General features: G+C 36.7%; 1 protein-coding gene across 4 annotated transcripts; it reads left to right on the plus strand.

Moving 5' to 3' along the window:
- The first annotated feature begins 1,721 nt into the window (after positions 1–1,721).
- Positions 1,722–21,833, plus strand: hook3 (hook microtubule tethering protein 3). 4 transcript variants are annotated; one of them, XM_023338291.1, is made up of 26 exons: positions 1,722–1,903; positions 6,253–6,338; positions 6,457–6,529; positions 6,614–6,664; positions 6,762–6,894; positions 7,003–7,070; positions 7,180–7,245; positions 8,081–8,164; positions 8,614–8,676; positions 10,021–10,184; positions 10,273–10,413; positions 11,273–11,360; positions 11,469–11,582; positions 11,714–11,824; positions 11,937–12,021; positions 12,115–12,184; positions 14,673–14,813; positions 15,048–15,135; positions 15,353–15,387; positions 15,510–15,592; positions 15,952–16,052; positions 16,161–16,265; positions 16,359–16,430; positions 17,423–17,559; positions 17,709–17,717; positions 19,357–21,833. In XM_023338291.1, the coding sequence occupies exons 1-26, from the start codon at positions 1,847–1,849 to the stop codon at positions 19,370–19,372; spliced, it is 2,241 nt and encodes a 746-aa protein (XP_023194059.1). In that variant the 5' UTR covers positions 1,722–1,846; the 3' UTR covers positions 19,373–21,833. The 4 variants fall into 4 exon arrangements, with proteins under 4 accessions (XP_023194059.1, XP_023194060.1, XP_023194061.1 ...); XM_023338292.1 differs by lacking the exon at positions 17,709–17,717; XM_023338293.1 differs by lacking the exon at positions 8,614–8,676.
- Positions 21,834–24,860: the final 3,027 nt, after the last annotated feature.

Raw genomic sequence — 24,860 nt, forward strand, 5'->3', positions numbered from 1 at the left:
ACAATAAAAGATTTAGTCTTTTCACAAACTCCTTCCACATGCCAATACATGCATTGCATTTGTATCTTAATCTGATGCTATTATTTCCACAAAGTCGGTTTTTCTAACATTGCTTAACTGTAACTCATTTTACCTGTGTTTCCACTTGGAAAGAAAAACCCTTCTATAACAAGTTATGAGAAAGTCAGCTGCTGTGTAAATGTCAAGTTCTGTTTACAATTGTGGCATTAACTTTAAATCTTTTTCAATCCAATAAATATGTTGCACATGCCAAAATGTGGCAAACCTTTTTTTTTAATTGACTGGCAGCTCATCTACTTTGTCTCAGTGGTGTTTCAGCAACTTCCACCTCCGTTTCAACACCAAGAACAAAGCCCCTTATTATTAAGTATTATCACACCTAATTTTCTACACCTCAGAACTGGTTGGGAGAGAAACTCATATGGGGAAACACCTCTGAGGAATCAGTTCTCGCCCTGAAATTTCACATAAGTGATTAAAAAATGCTGGATGTCAGATTTTCTGTCAAATGTGCATTCAGTCTTAACTGAAATATACATAAATCTGTATTTTTCAAGGTATTTTGATAAACTTTATAAACTTTTACATTCATAAAAGTAAAAGTTTGATGAACTTTGCACAGCAACTACACATTGTCAAAATTAAGATTTATCCACCACAGCAAAGTCTGTAAGTTATTTTAAATTAATCCAGTGGCCTTCTGTCATGTATTTCACAATTACTTTATAGCCATGGCTCTTGTCATAGCAATGGAATGATTATACTGGTGTGTCAATGCTCACCATGACAAATCAGTGCGAGTTTCGTTATGGGCCTGGATGGGAGAAGCAGCAGTAGCTGTTTACCAAGCTTGTTGTCCCCCACAGATCAGATTAAATGGCTTGATCAAAGCATTAATTGGTTTGAAGGCAATTTCTAAAAAGAAAGAAGTAACTCTTCTATGTTTTATCACATTGGAACAACAAACAAAAAAGAATTTTGAAGGAAAATGCAAACAAAATTGTTTGTGTACTGCTACTGGAAACTACTTTTCTTAGTGATTAATACATTTTTTATCTAATCTAAACCTATGGAATTGCATAGACCATTTTCTAGAGTTAGAACTTTTACAGTTGAAGTCAAGAACTAAATCCTTAGTAAGACTTGAAAATGGATCTTAATTTTCTTTATCTGAGCTGATTAAACTAGCGGTAAAAGGAGGAGCTGCAAAGTACTGACTCAGAAGAGCTGGATACAAATGCAGCCCTTCCACTCCTTTATATTGTTTAAATAAAGTAGTTTTAATTTTATAACGACTCTTGAAAAAGTAAGCTTTTTTTCCATTTGACAATTATTCATAACTTCGAGGTGTTTTAAACTCCGATAACAAACGGTACGAAAACAAAATCTCTATGGATATTAATTGTTTTAGAAACACCATATTGCCCTACAATCTACTGTATGTGTAGGGTATAATTTCAGTAATATTTTACATCTGAAAAGTAAAAATGAGCGAAACATGAATTTTATAAAACAAATGCTCCTATTATTGGTAATGATTTTGTTTGATAAACAATCTGTCTGAGACACATATTACATACTCTATAATAATAGAAAAAAAAAACAAACAACCCCTCTCCCAAAAAAACCTAACAGTTCTGCCGACTTTGCCCGCCCACAGCGCCTCCGAAAGGCGCCGGCTTGGGCAAAGCAGCGAACCCGATCACTGGCCGACGGATTGGTGAGACACAGAAAAAGCAGCAGAGATCTCTGGAGTGTATGAAGCTCGCTGTTAAGTTCGGGCTCCCTTCGCCACGCAGACTCAGCCAGCCTACGTGAACTAACCATGAGTACATCAGAGTCATTGGATCGAATGGAACTCTGCGAAAGTCTCTTGACATGGGTAAATAATTAAATCAGACTGGTTTTTATAATGACAGACAGCTCTCCGGCGCCGGGGCGATGCTAGCTAGCATAGAAGAGCTAGCGATAGCTCCTGGAGCTAACAGAGGAAACGTTAGCTGGCTAAAGGAAAATGACACTTTGGTTACGTATGCAGGCCAGCTGTTTGCTGTGTTTAGCCACCATCCACCATCGTGTGACCAGAATTTCGATTCCAGCACAAATCAAATATGCTGTTACTTAATGTTAGCTCAACTTTCTGGTTCTGAAATCTCAGCTGTATGTAAAAACAGTAGATTCAGACAACATGGGTGTTAAATATTCTTTAGTTTAGCATTTCTTTGGCGAAGCCTCCCCTCCCCTTAGATACTTAAACGTGTCAGTTTTGAGGCTGAATTCCTGTCATTGTTGTCAATGTAGCATGACGCTCACTCGTTCTTCTTTATTCTTTCTACTGATCCAGCTGTCAGATACACGAAGCTTCCCTAGGCATTCATATGTGCTCTCTCAAAATCTAGCCAAACTTGGAATTATAGATCTAAACTACAGGGCTGAAAAGCTGTCAGACCCCAAAGTCACATGGTTTCCTGTCGTTCATGTTTACATTGTTGGAGAAAATCTCCCAGCTCCCTTTAGTCAGAGATGTAATACGTCTGCTGTTGTTCACCCTGTTTGGTAAATTAGAAATGTAATGTTTGTTGTTGTACATTTGATCAGTGTTCTCAGAAAACATGTCAAAATTGCTCGTCACATGTTTACAGCTCAGGAAAGTGTATATATTTACATTACAGATTCAGATATCTCTTATTGTCCAGGTAAAAGAAATGTTTGAAATTTTCACCACTGAAACTGTCTTTTACTGATTATGAACCGATGAAGGGAAAACAATTTGATTCTGAACTCTTTACTGACTGACTGGTACATGTCTGCTGTAAAACTATAACATTTATTAAAGAACATGCAGCACTTTGTCTCCTTTTTATATGTTACGGTACTTGGAAAAAAAGTAGCATGTGTTAAGAATCAAGATCGCCAGTTCAGAACTATAAGAAAAGAAAAAGAAAATACAAAACATAAATTGGTATCAACCTGGAAGTGGTTGATTGGTGCATCTATTCTTTACAAAGATATTTATTTTCACTGCAAAAGTTCATCTGTTTATGCAACTTAGAACTTTCCAGTGTTATTTTTTTTATTTATTTAGACAACACTGATTATGGATTGTCAGATATGTCTTGTTATGAAACTTGTCATAAGAAACATTTTGTCACACAAACCGCCTGCATGGGTCAGTAACCTGTGTAACAAAGACAGGCATGTGGCACTGATTGAAGAGCTTGATATATTCTTGCTTTGTTGTATCTGTATTCCTCATCATTGCCTAGTGCGTCCTGCTGTCTGGATGCAAACTGAAGAACACATCTGATTACTGTCTGTTACTTAACCTGTAGTCTTTTGTTTTAATTCCCTTTCTTATGGTTGAACATTTAATTTTCCCAGCTGTTTCCACAAACCTGTAGGTGTGGATTTCCTCTTTGACCTCGCTTGACCCTTCAGTTTTGTGTTTACATTTGTAGGCTTAGTTTCAGTTTCAGCAGTCCATCGTAAACCTGCTGGATTTGGTATCCCTGTTTTTACTTGACCTGTGCTAGCTGTGGATGAGAATTTCCATTGTGAATTAGTTGATATAATTAAAGCCTCTTCTAGCTTTTTATTTGAGCCCGTTTATCCTGCAGTGCTGGGCAGTGTGCTTGAAGCAAACTGGATGTAATCTGAAGCAAGTGCGAATGTTGAGCCTTTTGAATGTTTCACATTACATGATGGTTAGGTTTCAGATTAATTAAACTGATTCAGCATATTGGTTTATGCTAATTTCAATGCATCTTTATTATATCACCAAGAGGCAATTTAGTAAACAGTAAATTATAAACGGTAAACATTTACATTATGTCTTTTATGAGACTGACATCTGCTGCTTAGTTATCAGTGCACCACAAAGGCTGTCAGTAACAGATTGGGGTTATAGTGGATCCAGTACCAGAGAAATGTTCAGACAAACCATTTGAAAGTGTGTGTACTCCGGCTCTAACTGCACAGAAAGCTTAATAAAGCAACATGAGGCCCGATTCACAGATACACAATGTGTAAAGCAAGCCACCTGCATCGCTCTCTGCTACTTCTATACCATTGGTTCCACATGAGAATCAAATCGCTTAAATACTTTATCTGGTTGTGTACCAGTTCAGTAGATGTGAACTACTAGTTATGATCACTGTTTTTTAGTGTGTTAAACATAGGAAAACCGGTGAGTTTGTATGATTATTTTTTATTTTTTTTAAGCGGCTGGTTTCAAATTGTCTGAATATGTTTAACTCTGCAACAGCAGATGTTGCTCTGTTTTCCAATTTGCCGCTGAAGTTTCCAGGATTGTCAAACAGGTTATTCCCTATGTGAAAATGTTTTCATCCCTTTCGTCTCTCTGCATCCCATTAGTGTTTTAAGTGCCAGTTCATCCCATGTTTTCCTTCCTTCCTCATCTTTCCTGCAAAAGGAAATGATGCAGAGCAAATGTTGTAGCTCAAAACATTTAGAACAATGTTTCTTCCCACTGCCTACTTTATGGCTGGGCTTCAGTTCTCTCCCCAGAATGAATATGGAATTGAACATCATTTTGAGATGCACCGTTTTCCACTATTTACCATCTGTGATCTCAGTCAGCAATATCTGTTTCTCCTCATAGTACCTCAAACTGGAGAAAAGTGAGTAGCATAGACATTAGAGAAGATAATGTGTACGCTTAAATCAGCAGAGGTTCTTACTTTCAGTAGTTAGATAGATTGATGAAGGAAGTGTAACTGCGTTTTTTTAAAGTAAATGATGAGAAACTAAGAATTTTGTTTTTTACATACCCATAATAAATATGGAACATAAGCTCCCTCTAAGCATGATAGTAGTTTTCAAGTGTTTTTCACCAAGTTTGCTGTCCTTTTGCTATTTTGCTTCTTAAATGATGTATTTAAAAAGTATATTCTGACATTAGAAGTTTAGTTAGTTACTACAGAGTGTTATAATACATCAAGTTTGAGATGATGCACAAAACTACGTTTACAAGCTGAGCTGAGGATTTACATGTATTATGAGGAAGAACGGGGAATCCAGTTTTTGCTTTGTTATAAGCAAAGGTTCTTTCAGCCATCTGAGCAGCAGTGTTCAGCAGCATGTGAAAGGGGTTGGGGGTTCAGAAGTGGGTGACTGGCATTTCATTGACAGAGCTTTAACTATAGGGAAATATGACAGACTTTTTTTTAAATAGAAGAGTAAGTTCTATGCCTCATTTGAGATTTGGTAATCTAGCTCTTCAAGTACTCTGATGCCAGTTAGAGCTAGAAATTGAAATTCCAAAAACTGAAAAGACCCATTCATAAAAATGGATCCTGAAGCCAAAAAATGAAAATGAAATAAAATAGAGAAGCTAATGGATGTATGTTCTTGTATGTTTTATGTTCTTAGAGAGCTTAGAGTTGCCTCTTACATTTCCTCCCAGTATGGAAAAATGAGGCAACCTAACAATCAGACTTCAAGCCTCGTCTTTTTTCTTACTGTTTGCATTCCTGCCACAAGTTTCCCTCCTCCCATGTTTCATTGGCATCTACACTGAAGAATATAATATCCGTTACAGCTGCATACTTTCTGCCTGTACTAGCAGGAGAAAACTGCAACTGTGGGGAAAAGACAGTGATGACATGGCATGTGAGGTAGTGTGGACAGAAGAATAGGATCCGAAAATTATTGAGGTGATGGAACAGGAAGTAAGTGGTGAGGAGAAGCAAAGTGGACTTGGACAGTGCGTGTAAATACTCAGATTGTACTTTCAGTAAGTTCTTTCTGAAATATCTACTTCTACTGGCAAATAAACATCCAGTTTAGCTTGTGTTTCCTGGCACAAAAACATGTCTTTAAATTCTCTGACGACAGATATTTTCCACCTGTTTCCCTGCCACTGTTAGGAGCATAATACTCCGTGTCGTACTGCAGATATTTTGGACACAATTCTAAAAATGCATGAAGAAGATTCCCACCCAAATTCACAGTAATATTATCAGACCTGTTAACAATGCCGATGGTGTTTTATGAACCACTAGAGGGCACAATAAACTTTAAAAACAAGTTTAAATTCACAACCTTATTCTAAAACAAAAACTGTTTCATTCTCTTTTTAGTTTGCATACTACAAAGTAATCAAAATGTTGACATTCCACTGTGTTAAACAGTAACATTGGTTAATCTGTTGGCAGCTTACCCTAAAAATGCATGTGTGTGTGTGTGTGTGTTTGCCTACTGCTTACACAGATCCAAACATTTGGAGTAGAAGCACCATGTAAGACAGTTGAAGATTTGACCAGTGGGGTGGTAATGGCCCAAGTCCTGCAGAAAATGTGAGTTTTTTTTTTTTAAATTTATTTTTCCATTTATTTGTTTATTTCACTGTTATGTTTTTGTCTTGACACATTTATGCTGCCAAACACTAATATTTTCTTTGATTTTTTTTTTTAGAGATATATCATATTTTAATGATACTTGGATTACCAGAATCAAGCCAGACGCCGGGGACAACTGGAGGTTAAAGGTCAGCGCTGCCCTTTCTGAACAGTAAGTCTATGGAGTTGTATGGTAGTAATGAAGAAATTTAACCAAGTTTGTGTTTTTACAGGTCAGCAATCTAAAGAAAATCTTGAAAGCCATACTGGACTATTACCAGGAGGTAAGAACATGCAACTATGCAAGTTTTGATTTAGTCTCTCTCAGGTTTAGATGATTTTGTTATAGATAAAATAAATATTTAATGTTTTTCTTTTCAGGTCTTAGGTCAACACATCAATGATTTCACACTACCAGATGTAAATTTGATAGGAGAGCACTCTGATGCTGCAGAACTCGGGAGAATGTTACAACTCATTCTGGGCTGTGCCGTTAACTGCGAACAGAAACAAGGTGCTTATTTCACCCTCTGATAATAAAGCTGGTATAGATTATCAGCAGATGAACTGTGTCTATGCAGCACGATCTGATTGATTTTGTTTGCTGTTTTGCATTGTGTAGAATACATCCAGACCATAATGGTGATGGAGGAATCCGTACAGCATGTCGTCATGACCGCCATTCAGGAGGTGGACATTTTGTTCTGACATTTATGTTATTTTGACTCATCCTTTGTATTTTTAATTTATTGTAAACAATCAATGGGTGTTCCCCCCCCCCCCCCCCCCCCCTTTGCAGCTGATGAGTAAAGAGACTGCTGTCACCCCTGGAGGAAATGACTCGTATGTAGATCTGGACAGAGAGGTATGGACAGTTTTATTATTAACAAGATCAATTACATTTTGCTGGATGCCAGAAGAATGACAGCTTCTTTTATGAGGGACTGAGATCAGCAGTATATTAAGGGGTGTTGTCAGTTTTTAAGTCCAATCTGTTCTTTTCACATGATACAATCTATATTGTAAAATGGATCTGTGCCTTCTGGAGTGAACCTTCCTTACAACATGAGGGAACATGTTCTAATTGAACCATGGTCTTAAAAACGAAGATCTTTATCACATAGTGCCTTTTCAAGCTGTTATTTGACTTTTTAGTTTGCTTCTTTGACCTGATTAAAAGCACAGTATTTTAAGACTACATAAACATCTAAATTTGGAATTAATAGAAAAAAAAATCTAATTATTCTTACAAATTGACATAATGTTGTTTATCCTAGTGTCTGAGCTAAAGAAGAAGTTTTTGTCTGTTTTGATGCCAGTGAGCAACAAATGGTCATGTCGTTAACACAATATAAATATCTGCTTTCAGCTGAGCTTATGTAAGGGGAGAATCATGCAGGTCTTAAACAGTCAAAAAGTTTATTTTAAACCTTTTGAAAGTCTTAAGTATAGTTACGTTATCAGGTCTTCCATTGATTATTTATTTTCGCTTTCATATATGACCTGCATATCTCCCAAAGACATTTCGTGACTCATTTTGGATTTTAGGCTTCTAAATCCAAAAGGGCTCAGATTATTGACAGATTATTTGAAAACCGTGTATATCTGAGAGGATTTTGATTGTGACCCAGCCATCTGTCATCAGTTTAGTCAGACAAATCAGTGCAATTTTAATATGTTGTTTTTTTCCCTATTTTTAGCTTAAGAAGACGATTGAGGAGCTGAATGATGCTTTGGCAACCAAGGAAGAGATTGCTCAGCGGTGTCGCGAGCTTGACTTGCAGGTCATTTTAGAATGATATTAATAAAAAAAAACTATTATAACAATGCATTTTTTTAACTACTTGAAGTCCAGACAACTTTTATAAAATATTCAACACTGGGAGAACATTTCTCATGTTTTCTTATATATTTTGTAAATTATACACTGATTGTGTTATGCTTCCTAATTTAACAGATGTTATTCAGTTTCATATAAAAAAAGAATCTGCTCTCTTTTTTTTCTTTATTACTTTTTATTTCATGTCATTAAAACTGATAGGTTTGTTCCTCACGAGGAAAATTCATGGTGATATTTTTATTATTATAATTTTTTTTAGCCTCATTGTTGAAGTCTGATCTGGAAAACGTAAAAAAGCAGCTGTGGATCTAAAATTGTACTTGTTGTTCTTTGTCTTTAAGTAGTTTCCATTTCTTTTCTGTCTGTTTCAACACTTTGTGGCTTGTTTTAAAGGCCCTCCATGCCCAAGAGGAGCGTGATAGACTGAGGTTAGACTTTAATGAGCTAGAAGAGAGGGTAAATCCAAACTTCATTTTTTCTCTTGTCTACCTTCCATCCACACTGATTGCCGTGTTAAGTAGTCCTGCCGTTGTTTTCAGCCTGCTTGCACCAGATTTTCCTCCTCCAAACTGTGTGAGCACGTGCAAACGTTCACACGTTTGTGCACACATCTACACGTGGTGCTTTTGGAGCACACCGTCTAGAGCTGCAGTTTTGTCTGAGTGTGTCAGGTGGTGTCCTGCACTAATGATCCTGAGCGTTTTGCACCTCGGTGTGTTTCATCCTTTTTAGTAGCAGCAGTAGACGGCAAGAGAAAGTGGTTGAAACGAAAGGCGGGGGGAAAAAAAACATTTACAGCAAGACCTTTTTTTTCCCCTTAAGACTTTCTGTTATTTTTTGTATCTTGGAACTTTTGGCCTTTGTGAATCTCGAAATTTCATAGGGATTACGTTCTTCCAAAACTTTTTTCTTATTTTGAATATAGACATTTGTGTTATTTCTGGCTTTTTTCTATCCACCCACACCTTAGTTGGAGTATTTTCTTGTTGCGATCTTGGAATTTTCGCAGCAATGCATCTTGTCCTAGAGGTCATTATCATAAGCCATTTATGGGTGTATCTCAGTATATTAAAATATCATCAAGAAATGAACTTATTATAATAGATCATTAAAATAAGTTCACTTTGAGGTCTAATGAACTTAAAGTGAAACTATAAGTTCACTAGACACACAGTGACATAGTTTATGCCGGTGGTTTAAAGTTTAGGAATCGTCAATGCCGGACGGTTTAAAGAAGATCAGTGACCATTTTCCTGTCGTTTTTGATGATCGCTGTGTGTAGCTCTGAGTTTTTTTAAAGATTAAGTTGATCTTTGTCAAATATGAGAACTGAAAAATGATCAAAATGGCATGATGGGTAATTTTGCCTTTGACCATATCAAAATATTTTAATTTCTTTAAAACATATGGTGAGTTCTTGCTTTTGCTGTTTGAAAAGGACGACAGCCAGCTTCTGCTTTGCTTCATGTGGAGTTTGATTCCTTGGTTATCAAACTGAAAAGAAAACATGTCCCCATATACAACCCTCTCGCTGTGTTGGAATTTGTTTATTTGCCTCATTGATGTGTGTTTGGTGTGTACTTACCAGAGTAATATGTTGATGCAGTGATTGGGAAACTAATAGACTAAATTCTGTGAAACTAAAGTGTAATTTGTGTATTTTAAATATCTCAAGTTGCAAAACGTTAACTGCTTTTTATGTCATTGCCTTGTTCACCTCTCTGGATTCCCTGCTTTTTCCTCCTTTCATCCCACACTTCCTGTTCTTTTCCTGCATCGTCAACACCTTCACCGTCTCAGGTAGCAGCTCTGCAAGAGGAGAAGAGCAGTCTGTTGGCAGAAAACCAGGTCCTGATGGAGAGACTTAACCAGTCTGACTCTATCGAGGACATAAACAGCCCTGCTGGACGTAGACATCTCCAGCTGCAGACACAGCTGGAGCAGTTACAAGAAGAAACCTTCCGGTGAGAGCTAGCTTCACAAACTAGTGACAGAATAGACTGAAGTTGATGTTTTCTTTACAGACGTGTTGATTTTTATACTTTCTGTTAGTCTGGAGGCGGCAAAAGACGACTACCGGATTCGTTGTGAGGAGCTTGAGAAAGAGCTTCTAGATGTGAAGTCCCAGAATGAAGAACTCACGTCTTTGGCAGATGAAGCCCAATCTCTGAAGGACGAGATGGATGTGCTTAGGTAGGATTGGGAGGCACACGGAAGTTATCTTAGTGAAACAAACAAAACTTTTAATAATTGAAGAAAATCATCACAGTACAACCAAAACTTCATTGTAACTTATTAGAACGTTATGTGATTGACCAGCTAAAGTAGATTATAAGAGAAAACGTTTATTGTTTTCAGTTGCTTTCTTTCTTTTTTACAAATACATATATAAACAGAGTGACACATGGTTTGTATTTACCCCTTTTCTCACACACCATTAGTTTTCTCAAATGTACCTTTATTACAGAACAATGAATGCGTGGAAATATCTGTCTATAATTCTCATAAAAGCTGAACAGAAGTCAGCTTTCAAAAAGGAAGCTGAAAAGCTTTTTATGAGCGACATGCGTAAATCTGAAATGGTTAATTATTCTGTATTTTATATATTTCTCAACACTTTGTATGAACTGTGATTCATTTTATTGCTAGGTATGTTCAATCTTTCATCAGCTATATATATACTGTGTGTTTTTGACCCCAGGAAGAGTAGCTGTATGTAAAGCCTTGCTAACGTGGATCCTAAAAGATAAATAATAAACTACTAAATACAATTCACGGCAACCAATTGCTCTGAAAGGTAACTAGGTATAGCATACTACCCCACCTTTCTGTAATTTAATGCTGTCACTTAATGGGGAGGGAAAAGTTAGTCAAAAATGACTTATTTATTAGGTTTATAAGTTACATTTACAAGAATATTTTAAATGTTTAGTTTGCCTTGGTCGGTCTCATAAAATCTCAGTAAAACCACATTTATTTTTGTAACATGGGATGAGTATGAATACTTTGAGAAACTAAGTCAATAATTTAGGACTTTGTGTTTTCTTCTTAGACATTCATCTGACAAGGTTTCCAAACTGGAGGGCACTGTGGAACACTACAAGAAAAAACTGGAGGACATGGGGCTACTCAGGAGACAGGTACAGTAACACATTGACAAATGTCTTTCATCACCTGCTTGTCGGCCTAAAAAGTTACCTGCAAAGCAGATGTGATAAATATGGCTTATATTGCTCTCTGTGCTCCAGATTAAGCTTCTGGAGGAGAAGAACACAGTGTTAATGCAGACTAATGTCAGCTTGGAGGAGGAGCTTCGAAAGGCCAATGCTGCCAAGGGCCAACTAGAGACCTACAAGAGACAGGTACCTGACCAGCTGGGATTTTACTGACAGAGAGCCTAGTCAAACTCGCTTGTATTTGCAGTCGTGGTGCTCTTGCAAGCTTTTAAGAAATTATGATGGGTGTTTTTGGGAACTCCCTCGTCTCTCCTCAGGTGGTCGAACTTCAGAACAGACTTTCAGAAGAGTCTAAAAAGGCCGACAAGATGGAGTTTGAGTACAAACGCCTCAAAGAGAAGGTGGACTCTCTACAAAAAGAAAAAGATGTATGTAATGTCTTTTGAATTTAGAGGGAAATGTAGCCCTCCAAAGTATATTTTCTGTTTGATGTAGTAATATATTCCCTATTCACACGTCTTTAACTCTGTCCCTAAATAGCGCATGAGAACAGAGAGAGACTCTCTTAAGGAAACTATTGAGGAACTCCACTGCGTTCAGGCTCAAGAGGGACAACTTACATCAAGTAGAGAAAACCTTTGTGATAAAATGTTTACAAACATAATCCATTATTCTACATTTGTTTTACAAAATTAACTGCTATTGTCTGTTTTATCAGGTTTGTTCCCACTAGGGGGCAATGAAGGCTCAGATTCCCTGGCTGCTGAGATCACCACTCCAGAAATCCGGTAAGTAAATTAGACTTTTTAGTTCCATGTTTTATTGTTTTGTCTGCAGTCTCTGGTCACTTTGTAGCAGTCAAGTGTTTCCTGACCCAACTTTAACTCTTCTGCTTTGGCCCACCATCCACTGTGCAGTCAAATCAGTCAATTATTTATATGTCAAACTATATTCAGGGCATTCTATTAAATTTAGAGAACCTGTTTGGTTCACCTGAGCAGTAACCATGTGCCCCTAGATAACAAAAAGCCTTTTTGCCTATTTTCAAATAAATGTTTTGAAAATATTTCTTTGACCTCACCTGTTGGAAATCCACAAACTTCGGGCTTCTTTATAGGAACAAATTGGCATTGTTAAAATGGGACTTGATTACCTCTCTGAGATTGAAAATGTGACAGCTCAACAGTATATAGCTATATGTGACCCCTTTTTTAAAATTTTAGCACATGCACCTTTAAAGTTCTTGTCCCTGATGATGCGCACTAAAACTTCTTAGAAGCACTGCTGGGACCATTATATAGTCATCCGAGTAATATTGCTAAATATCTTTTAGAAATTAAAGTTTTAAATAAAATCTTTTCAATTTTAGGTCTTTAATAGGGCATGAGTAGGCCAATATTTCCCACACAGAAGTTTAACCTCTTCCGACATGATGAGGTCCATTGACTTACATGGACAGCTAAGGGGTTTTAAATTACCTTCAGTTAGCTCTGAAAGTTCTACATTTATTCTTTGCTTTTTTCACACTTCATTCATTCTGTCTGCTGCTGTTCTGGCTGAGGCGTTATTAGACTTCTGTGTGAATCTTCCAGAGGCCCTCAGCTGTTCAGTCAGTGTTCTGACTTGTCAGAGCTGTTTTGGTAGCAAAACTATCTAATTATTATCAGGTAGCAGGTAGTTAATCACAATGTTATAGTTGCTTAACAGAATCATCTGCAGAACTGTATGTGTTTCACCTCATCCTCAACAAGCCTTTTCTTCTGTTACAGTTTCTTATTTCTTTTTAATGAGATAGTTCGCTTTAAAGCGTTGTGCAACAACTTTGTACAAGTTGCATCAGCTCGCTAACAGCTTTCCGAGGGAGGTTCTTACTGTGCCTGGGTTTGTGTTCTGTAGTTTTTTACACCACTTATGAACCTAAAACAATTGGCCATTATGCAGAAAATCCTGAATTTCAAATCTTTGAAAAGCTGCTTAACCCAAATTCAGACAACTAAAGCAATTAGACAAAATCTACTGAAAGGAGAATTCTCTGAGGATGTCTCATTTTGGAGTCTTCCGAAATGGAAAAAGATTCCTCTGTTGAGATTTTTCATTAAGTGTATGTTGAGAATCGTTTTAAATGTCTGCAGTTTAGGTGATATAAATGTATTTTTTAATGTGAGTTCATTAAAAAATATATACCAGAGAGGGACTGATCAGCTTTGACCTTCTGATTCTGATTTATGAAGTAGGAAGTTATTAGAACAGGATTGCAAATGTGTTTTTAGCAGTCCTGCTGTGAGCTATTAATACTTTAGGAGCAGAGTTGACGTCACGTTGTGTGCATGAAAAGGCAGTTTATGTTTTAAACTCTTAAGCATCTTATGTTAGCCGTTTTCACAGTAAACATCAGTGTCTGTGTGTATTCCCTGGTGAATGTAGACCCTCACCATCCAGTATGTTCCAGAGATTAAAAGCTCAAAAGAGATCAAATAGAATAACTTTGTTGAACTGTGTTCTTCTGTCCTCTTATCTGCTGTAAGTCTCTTCCTTATGCTGCATGAGTTATGCATAAACAGGTCCTGAAATGTTGCAGAAAAGGTGTTTTCCTTTTTACCTGGATTTTAAAACCTTGTGTTTTTTCTGACTACATTGCTAAACATCTCGCCGATACTGAAAAGGTGTTCTTATTTTCTTGACTCTTGTTTTCAGTTGGGCATTTTACAGTTTCTGCAGAGTTTGTCCAAATCAAAGCCAAGTTTACTTCATAATCTTTTAACCAAACGACCAAGCACATTGACTACTCTTGCAAACTTCTTTACATTCACCATATTGATACACTCCATCACTTTTGAATTTGGTTGTTTTTCTTTCTATATGTATCCCTAATTTAGTGACCTAAGTCAGTGGTTCCCAGAGGTTTTTGGACCCCCCCTATGGATAACAATAAAATCCCCCCCCAAAAAAGAAAAAATAATAATAAATCAACTTGGCACACACATCGTTCAACCAGATATAGACCTATACACACATTTTGTTTTCAAACTCCACTGAAGTTTATTTCACACTTCAGGTTGCAACAAAACACACTACAAACCATCTTTACAGTGAAACACTTTTGTGTAACTTTTTTTTTCATTCATCCATACGTCTTCCCCCGCCCCCTGCAATGGCACTGCGCCCCCCTTAGGGGGCGTGCCCCACACTTTGGGAACCACTGCCCTAAGTTAATTAGAGATTACTGATAATAATTTTGATTCTGACCTAATTGGTCCTTGCGGTGCATTTCCACAGGGAACATCTGATTCGCCTTCAGCATGAAAACAAAATGCTGAAGCTGGCCCAGGAGGGATCGGACAACGAGAAGATTGCTTTGCTGCAGAGCCTGCTGGAAGATGCCAACAGAAGAAAAAGTGAACTGGAGACAGAAAACAGGTTTGTGCAGAAAACTGTCCAAAAAAAACCCCCTAATTTGTTTCCCACGGTGTAAAGTTTAAATTCAAGATGGAATAGGCATCAATTTTCTCTCATTTTGATCTGTTGATCTCATGAGACCTGTATATTTTGTAAGACCTGTAATATTTTATATACTTCTGTGTAGTTTTCAGTATTCTCATTGCAGTGTTAAAAACATTGTTGTCATATTAGTTTACATTTATTTTCATTTAGATTAATCAATCAGCGGTTGATGGAGGAGCAGAGTCAGGTGGAAGAGCTCCAAAAGACGGTGCAGGAACAGGGTTCAAAAGCAGATGATGTAAGTGAGCTGAACGCTCTTTTATGTTTTTATTTCGACTTTTACATAGGAGGGCTTTAAACTGATGATAAATGCCACATATCTTTAACTTTTAAGTCCTAATAAAAATAAAAGTTTTAAAACATTGTGCATGTCAGTTCAAATGTATGACTGTGTATTAATGATTGATTTAATTCTGTTTCTGTTGTAAAACATTTTTCATTTGTTTCTGTTTCAGTCATCAGTTCTGAAGAAGAAATATGATGAACATGTGTAAGTTACATTTAAATAAAGCAGTCATGTATAATTCAGATTGTTTTAAAGGCTTACTACAAACCATCTGACCTAATTTGGCCAAAATCTCACTTTTTATGATTTTTTTTTTTTTGTTTTAGGGAGAAGTTACAAGAAGTGAACAATGAGTTACTGAAGAAAAATGCTATCATCGATGAAATGGAGCCTAAATACAATGCCAGCTGTGAGTTTGGTCTAACTGCTGAAATGTTTGAAGCTTTATTTTCGCTTTCATTTCCCTGCCAAGGCAAGAGCTGTGGAGGAGGAATGTGATCACTGCCGTTTGTCAGCAGAAATACAAAAAAAAAAATCGCCACAAAGCAAAATTTCATAAAACTTTGGAAAACTGTAGCATTAGCAGAAACAAAGATCTGCAGCTCAGATTGGGATCTTTTTTTTTATTAAATACAATCCAAAATGCAGCACTGTCTGCCTTGGTAGACGTGTCTTCCAGCAGCTCACCCTGGCGTCTTTATGTGCTTATGTAGAACTGTATTACTTTATGCGGGATATGTAGAAAACTTAAAGATATTTTCATACTAGCCCAACGAGTGGATGAGCTTGAAGAAGCTCTGAAGAAAAAAGATGAAGAGATGAAACAGATGGAGGAGAGATACAAGAAATATCTTGAAAAAGCAAAAAGTGTGAGTGAAGTTTCAGTAAAAAACGTCTTTATATTTCTATATTTACACACATCAAGCATCTGTGATTGGATGCATCCAGACACGGGGTTCTGAATTTTACTCTTGCAGGTTATTCGGACGCTGGACCCGAAACAGAACCAAGGCTCCGGTCCAGAGGTTCAGGCCCTGAAAAACCAGCTCCAGGAGAAGGAGAGGATGTTGTTCTCACTGGAGGTAAATGAGCCCACACTTAAGGGTTACATAAACATTATTTATTCAATAACTTTATTAAATGTAACTTTAATGTTTTGTGCTTATTTTAAACAGAAAGAAATGGACAAGACAAAAAGCCAGCGAGATCACGAGGAGAAACTGATTGTTTCAGCCTGGTACAACATGGTAAGAGAGGAAGTCAAGTTTATCTGTGTACCACTTTTCAGCAACAAGGCAGTTCAAAGGGCTTTACATCATAAAACATGATGTAGGTCATCAATTATGAAACAAGCAATAAACATTACATTTTGTCTAACGCCATCATCACAATCATCAAGCAAATATACATCAAATATGGTGATCAATGTTCCAGTTACTATAAATCAAAGGCGACTATAAACAGGTGGGTTTTTAGCCTTGATTTTAAAGAAGTCAGGATTTCAGCTGTTTTCAACAGTTTTCTTGAAGATCATTATTTTTTTATGTTGTGTTATTCACAGTCCTTCATTTTTAAAAATAATTTAATGAAAAGTAACAGTAGAGGGCAGCAAAACTGCTTTAGAAACACTATAGAAACAGGTGAGCTCTGGTGTGAGAGCATGTGCTTCTTTTAAGGGAAGTATCCAGTCTGCTCTATATCTGCCTCTACATTTATATAATGTGCTATAACACATTATTAAATTAGCTGCATTATTCTATGAAAACTACTGTAAGTTGCTGTTTCCTGTGTGTTGATTACATTTTTCACACTTTGTCATGTTACTACCACAACCTTCAATGTAATTTTGTAGGAATTTAACATGCCTTCGTTTACTCTCTCTTTGTAAAATAGCTGAAGCTCTGATTAGGATATTGACTGGACTCTTGTAACACATAATAATGTAATAGAATCGATCCCATCATCACTCTGGCTGAATGGGGCTCTCTCTCATGCTTTTGCAGCTTCTAACAAGTATTCTTTCTTGAATTTACCTTCAACTCTAAATGACTAACCTGCACGAAGCTGACCCCATTTTTACATTTAGGATGGTGCATTAAGCATGATGTAGCGTTTTGTATGTAGGTGCCAATATAATGCAATTGAAGATTGTTCTTGTAACATGCCAAAATGTGCGTCAACCTCAAATAGCACAGTTTGGTACTCCCAGAATTAGGTCTTCTTCTTTGTGTCCTACCAGGGCATGTCTCTGCAGAAGAAGGCGGCTGAAGACCGACTTGCCAACACCGGCTCTGGTCAGTCCTTCCTGGCCAGACAGAGACAAGCCACCAGCACACGTCGCTCCTACCCAGGCCACGTCCAGCCAGCTACCGCAAGGTAGATGGCCCCAGGGCACTAAAAGATAGCTGCTTTTTAAATTCTCTGAACTTGCTTTTAACTGGCAAACCTGCTTTGAGGCACAACATTTTCATTTATCTCTAATGGATTCTGCCTTTGATTTTCTGTTTTTTTTTCTTCTCAATCAGATCCATGAGGTAAAGATTCAGGGCAAGGAGGCCCAAATCTTGCACCCTTTTTTTTTTTCTTCCTGCCAAATCCTATTTTAACCTTGACTCCCATCCAGTGATGCAAGACTTCTACCTTATTTGAACCCCAGCATATTTTTTTTATATTGACTAATCACTCCAAACGCCCTTCCATCTGACCTCTTGTTGAACTTGTTCTGTGTGACAAACTTTACCACTCAGCTAATCTGGACCGAGGCGCTCAGAAGACTTGCATCTTTATGAGACGTTATTATCTGTTTTTGATGAGGAACAGCTCTACCTTTTCATGCAGTATTTATGCACTTCTCTACCTGTGACATTCACTTTTATAGGAGAATGACTGTCCTGCTTAAGGTTTATCTGGCAGCAAGGTCTAATGTTTAAATTTTATTTTATATATCTTTTTACAGTTGGTCTTAATTAACTGATCCATAGGAAGATTAATGTTGTTGACTTTATTTTTCCTGTAAATGTCTGAATAAGGTGATAATGGTTTTTAGATTAACTAGGCTACAGTTGGGAAAACGAAAGCAATAATTGGGAATTTTTCTCTTTTTTTTTTTTTTTTTCAAAAAAGGGGTTTGAAGTTGCTTCAGAAGGTGCAATTCATAATTAGCTACAGTGCTGGTCAGACGTTTAATCGTCAACAAGAATTCATTTCATTTTCAGCTCCTAGTTTGTTTGGAATGTTTCTTCTTTTTTTGCAAGGAGTATTTAAAAAGCAAAAAAACGCAAGTAATGTTTTCAACAGAGTGTACAGCTTTTAACATTTTGTCCTATTTATATCAGGATCAAATATATTTGGATATATTTGAATATTGGGAACATTGCAGTGGTATTGTTAACTGACATTTTTCATGAAGCTTTTCCTTCTTCGTTACACAATGCCCCCACTATACATGAGCGTCAGGATTTCAGCTGCTACCAATGTAGTTTAAATGTGTCATAGGAGTTAGACTGCTTTCAGTTCTCCAAATATACAATTAATAGATATGCCAGACATTTGGAATATAGTAAACTACTAAATATTGCAGTTTTTTTTACAGTTACAATGTTGCACACATGAATTGTGGTAATGATTGCAATTCCCCTGTCTCTCATCATCCCAACAATGAACACATGCAAACTTCTGACCTGCACTGTAGGTTGTTAAATGTTTCTGTGTGTTAGGATTTTGGTTAGCTTGTTTAGTAAATAACAGGATTCTGGAGCGAAACCACTGGATCTGGTTTTTAGCTTTACCAGCATGTTCTAGTTTGTGTGCCATAGATTTTTACTGTCTGTTCCTCTCAACAAACCATTTTGTAGGACTTTCCTCCAAGATAAAATAATTCACAGGCTTTTATCCATGCCATTGTTTAAGAGTTTGAATCACTTTGTTATGGGGAAGACTCTGAAGTATTCAGAATTGAAGAAGATGATCTATGTTTCCATATATAAATTTTAGATACTCCTTTAGCAGGAGTTGCACAAATTGTTTTACATCAGATTCCTTTTCCATTCTCTCTTTGACCCAAATATTTCATGACAGGTCTTCTATTAACTTTAATTTTAAACTGACACGGTGCTTTTTATGCTAACCAGCTCTCCCATCTGACCATAACATCTCTCTCTCCTCCTCCTACAGCAATATCACTGCATGACTGGTATGCCAGTGAGCTACTCCTAGCCTTGTGCGGCCGGGCCCAGCCTTGTCCCCCTGTAGCCTGCCCTGACCCCGGGCCAGGCTAGGCTGAGGCACCTGATGCATGAACCTGCCTGCCTACTGTTTGCATGACCCCTCTGTGTTATTTCAAGCCTTCAAAATAACCCGTCCCTCTATCGGCTGCAGCAGCATGAGCACTAACAACCCTTCCGCATTGTTATGCAGCATAATCTCCAGGCAAGTCTGATGAGGGATTTGGGATCTGAAAAGAAACATTCTCCGATTAATTCCCTTTTCCACCTTCCATGCCAATAGTCTGATGTTAATGTCCCTGTCCTCCTTCCTTCATACCTTCTAACTCCACTGTTACACCTGATGGACACATCCACTAGTGCTTTCACATGCAGCAAGTCTGTTACAATGCAGTGTGTGTTTCAAACATCCCAGAAGGGATCAGAGTACACCAGTATTTCCTCTCCATCAACCTGTTTAGTATTTATGAAAGATCTTGTCTTCGGCTGACTGTGTCAGAATACCTCAGTGACATATTTCCACAGATCCATTTCAGTCTACATGACTGAGAGGATTAATGTGTTATTTAAGAGGTACAGCCTGCAAATTGGTCTTATTTAGAGTTTTCCTTTAAACTGTTGCATCACGTCTGACCTCTTATTTGTTGGATTGGATCTTAAAGATGTTTTTTTTAATTATTTTAATTTAATCCAGGTGTTGATTACGGCAAGTTTTGAACAACGCAAAATGTTTTGGGGGCTTTCCTCTGTTGCCTTGTTTTTATGAGCTGAGGATGGTAAATAATGTGTGCTATATTAACAGTCTTGTTACAGATTAGTTTTTATTTGAGTTAAAAGTCCTCATTAAGCCTAATCTTACCTCTTTCCAGCCCTTTTTCCACATTGGAATTTCTTTTTCATCTTATTTAATTTATTTTTTGAGTGTAGGCCATAATTTTAGAAATGATTGTAATTATACCAAAAATCTTATCTCTTTTTAATTCTTTTTTTTTTTTAATGATTCATAATTTAAAATTACGATATTAGATTAAAAGTGCATTTGCATTGGCAAGCCAATGGGCAGTCTGTTCACTTTAGGGCCTAAAGCGACCCTCATGTTTAGGCTGAGTAGTAATCAGTGAAATGATGTGGAAAAGGCAGAAAAAGGTTGCATTAATTATAACTTCCTTTAAGGAAAACGTCAAACCAGCAAAAGTAGAAGAACCTTCCTTTCATGTCTGGTTTTCAGTATTATCAGAGCTAAAAGACTTGCAGTATCAAAATATCTTGGCATTTTGTGATCATGGAATAAAATGCAGTTCATTCACTTTACAGCAAATTTAGATGTTTCTGTCAGCTATGTATGTATGTATGTTTTCCAGTTTTGTTTTAGTAAATGTTTTATTTAACTTTTATTTTCCAGACTTCATTAAAAATCTTATCCAGAATATGACAGTATGGACAAGTTGCAAGTGTTAAACCCTAAAAGTAAGAGATGGTTTAATCCTCCAATTGAGTGCCTTTTGTTTATGATACTATCAAAAGGTTTTTATGTTTGGATTCAATAAGTTACAAGATTTATTGAGTATTTACGGCAAAAAAAACCTCAGTTTGTCTTTATCTTGACAATAACTTAACTGTAAGTTTGGCTTAATGAGAACTTTTCTCCCCAACGTTTTACTCATACTTCTTCTATTGTTTAATCTTAGTTTAATCCATGCAATGCATTTTATCCTAACGGCTTATTTATTATTTTTTGCTTGTACAGCAGTGTTACATTTTTTTTAATTAGTAGTATTATTATATTACCATTTATACTGTTACAATGGATGTAATTGAGATCAAAATACTGTTAAATAACATATGCAACTAAAGGAGAAGGTTTCTAGTATTAAAGCATTTGTCTCCAAGTATAAACTGGAGGGGTGAAAGCTACGGTTCTTGTACCGACAGTGTTTACAGGGAAAAAAGTTCCTTTTTATTTTAAACACTGCGCAAATAAATTTGCACTTGTATTTGAGTATGATGCTTTTCTCTTGAACAAAAGAAACAAAACCACATTTTAATTCTCACATCAGAAAGATTTGCAGCACTCATACAAATGACCTTTTAAGTTTATGAACGATGGACGTGAGATTGGTATGATGGTAGCAAAAATGATCAAATAAAACTACTTTTCAAAAACAGTGTTGAAATAACATGGATGACTAAAGTTTCCAGGATTTTATATATATATATATATGTGATATTTTTGTAAATTATGCAACATTAACCATTTTTCTGTTTGTACTTCAAGTAATGTTACACAGACCTCTTTTAACCGTCCATCCTCAGAACATGGTTTGTATATATTGCAAACGCATCCGCATTGTGGTTGACCTGTTGACATTTATGTGAGGGATTTGGACAAACCTGCATTAAGAACACTCATCTAAAAAGGAAAAAAAAGAAAAGCAGGCTTTCTGGTTTCCTCCTTGCATCCCTATCAAACCACCCACTGTAATTTTGCCTTTGCATACCTCCATTACCTGATTACAGGTGGGGCCAATTTGTGGTCTTTTTCAATGGACATTTCTTGGCAATAAAGAAGGGGTTAAAAACCTGGTCTGCTGCTCTAACTAAAACATTGAAACTCCTCAGTGTTCAAAGAACAAATATTTTACATAAACATGCTGAAACCCATTGAAAACTATCATGTGTATTTTTACATGCCTCGTATTCCCTAGAGTTCTTTTAATTTGGCTGATAATATCACTAAGGCTCTGTCAAATGAATTAGAAAGCTGAAATGAACAACAAGGGGCCTTGTCTGGTTATTGTTCCATGAATCCCAAAGTAGCAAATAATGTCCTATTTGCCAATATTTTATATTGCTTGTATAGAAAGACAAATTGTACATAACATTTGTGGTCGTGTCGTAGGGCTGTTTAAATATTTGCGATTGAGGAAATCAGAAGAACATGTCTAGTTAGGTGGATTTCATCTCACATTTATCCAACAAGGATTACGCTGATGAAAATGTGCTTCCGACACCATGAAACTTAGAAACCACATTGTAAATAAAACTTGTACAAAACATGTTGTTTTGTCCCATTTATTCTGATTTTTTCACACTTTTTCCCAAACAGTTTAGCATTTTTGGACAATTGGTGGTTAATTCATCTAAATTGTAAAGAGCTAATAACCAACAAATGTCATCTCAAATGGTCCAGTTGCATAGAATTTAATTTGTCCCACTAGAACCAAACTTGGTTTAAACACTTATCTACAGATTGACTGGTGGTTTTGATTAAAGGGAGGAGAGAGAAAAACAACAAGCTGTGGTTTGGGGCTGTTGTCTGTGGAAAGAGCGTACAAAAGGTTACTGGTAGCAGTAGCTCCATCAGTTACCCTTTGCTACTTTAAAAAGTAGAAAGTGCCTGACAAATGTGATGGCAGCAGTAACTTTTTGTCTACAGAAATAGATTATACAAAATTACCCCTTTCAGAAATAAAACGCTGCTGAATGGAGGCACTGGTACAGAGAATGGGTTATAGTTGCAATTAGTAGTTTATCCCACTGTATAAACTAGGATCCAAAAATCTGAAGTTTGACAGCAAAGTGCTCTGTTGGGAAAATATCAAACAATTTAAATTCTGTAATATTAAACAGCTTGATCTTTCACAGCTTTTTTTTCTCTTCCAGAGAAAGAAATTACTACAACTTTAGTAGTACTGCTAACATATTAGCAGTACTACTTGATAATGACATGCAACTATTGTATATACATCTAACACCCTTAGATAACCATTAGCCAAAAGCTATGAAATACAACTTGGTGTTGGTAAAATAAAGCAGTATTGCAAACAGTTTGTTTTTGAACTGGCCTATCACTCTTGAATGTATCCTCAGTTCAGAATTAGAGTGGGGCTGTACAGTGTTCTGTTTACCTTACCTTTCCCAACCTAGCATTCCATCTCTAATCTTACAAATAGTTCTGCTGTCTGTTATGTTATTCTCTGTAAACAATGGAAAAAATCTGTTAGTTCAGACTTTGAACTGCTCCTCTTCTCTGCTGACACAAACTGGGCTCAGCCTGGGAAATGGAGCCTGAATGCCCCTCGAGGCTGCGGACACCGGAACATCCCTGTATCAGTGTCCTATTCTTCATTCCGGAGAGCTCCTTTTTCTTCTCTCTCTCTAACCTCAGCCTCTGGGTGCTTCCTGACACAAGTCCCAGCAGAGGTCCAGAGTCAATATAAATACACTTCTCTGGTTACCCCCTAACTTCTGTCTTTGGCATTCTAAGTGAAAAGAGGGGAACTGATGGTTACAGTTCAATGTGGTAATATCAAATTCCATTTCAGGATGAAATAAAGACTTAATGTGGTTAGGTCTGAAAAACAGAGGTGTTCCTGTTCTCTGGAAGTACATTTAATGTTTAATCAAATGTTGTATGTCTCTTGCCCTCTGCTAATACAGCATTCATACAGTACTGTGCAAAAGTGAAAAAACCTCAAATACTTTTTAATTGCATTTTTTCCCCCACCAATTTTAAGTCCAGGTTTTTGTTTTGCTGAGAATTGTTTTTTTGTGGTAGCCACTTGACCTGTGACTCATTCAAGCATAAAAGGCTCCTAGCCTCAAAAGATGAGCTAATATGATGTCAACACGTAACAGAAAACCAATTTTAAATTGGATCCTTTTACCTTTTCTTCCCATTTCTCTCATTGAATCTTTGAAAAATATCATAACATGGACTGAAAAGTAATATTTTGCAACAAAAGTTTAATTCCCATGGATTTATTAGCTGAAAAAACTGCTATACAGCATTGTGAAATGTGTTTGCTTCTTTATGGACTATTTTATTTCTTATATTGTTTGTGTAACAGATTCAAAAAAGAAGGTGCAGTTAATTTTTTAAGGTATATGGCAGACAGCATGGAGCAGGCTAAAGTAAGAGATTGGGTAAAGAATAGGAACTCGCTACCTGATTTAAGAAACTCAAGAGCAGCTTTGAAACAAATTATTCACATCTATATATCTGGAAGGGGATACAAACCTGTTGTTAGACACTGGGTTCTAGTGATTCACAGTGAGAACCAATAACTGGAAATTAACAAAACATCAAACACTATTGAACCTTCCCAGGGGTGACTAGCCTAACAAAAACCATTTGAGAGTTCAAAAACAACATAAAAAGCACTTCAGGCCTCTTTTGGCTCTGTTAAGATTAATGTTTGTTCTTCAGAAAGAGGCTTTGCAAAAATTGCATCCATGGGAGTTTTCCAAGTTGAAAACTACTGCTGAGCAAGAAGAGCAAAAACACAAACACTCATTTCAAAACTGCCTAAAAACATCAGTAGGGGTAGGACCCATGACTTTTAGGAGATTATTCTGTGGACTGATGAGAAAACGTAAACTTATTAGAAGGTGCACGTCTCCTGTTTGTGTAAAATTAACACAGCATGTTAGAGAACAAACATTAAAGTCAAT

This window comes from Xiphophorus maculatus, chromosome 8 (genome assembly GCF_002775205.1).
Source record: "Xiphophorus maculatus strain JP 163 A chromosome 8, X_maculatus-5.0-male, whole genome shotgun sequence".
Classification (NCBI taxonomy): Eukaryota; Metazoa; Chordata; class Actinopteri; order Cyprinodontiformes; family Poeciliidae; genus Xiphophorus; species Xiphophorus maculatus.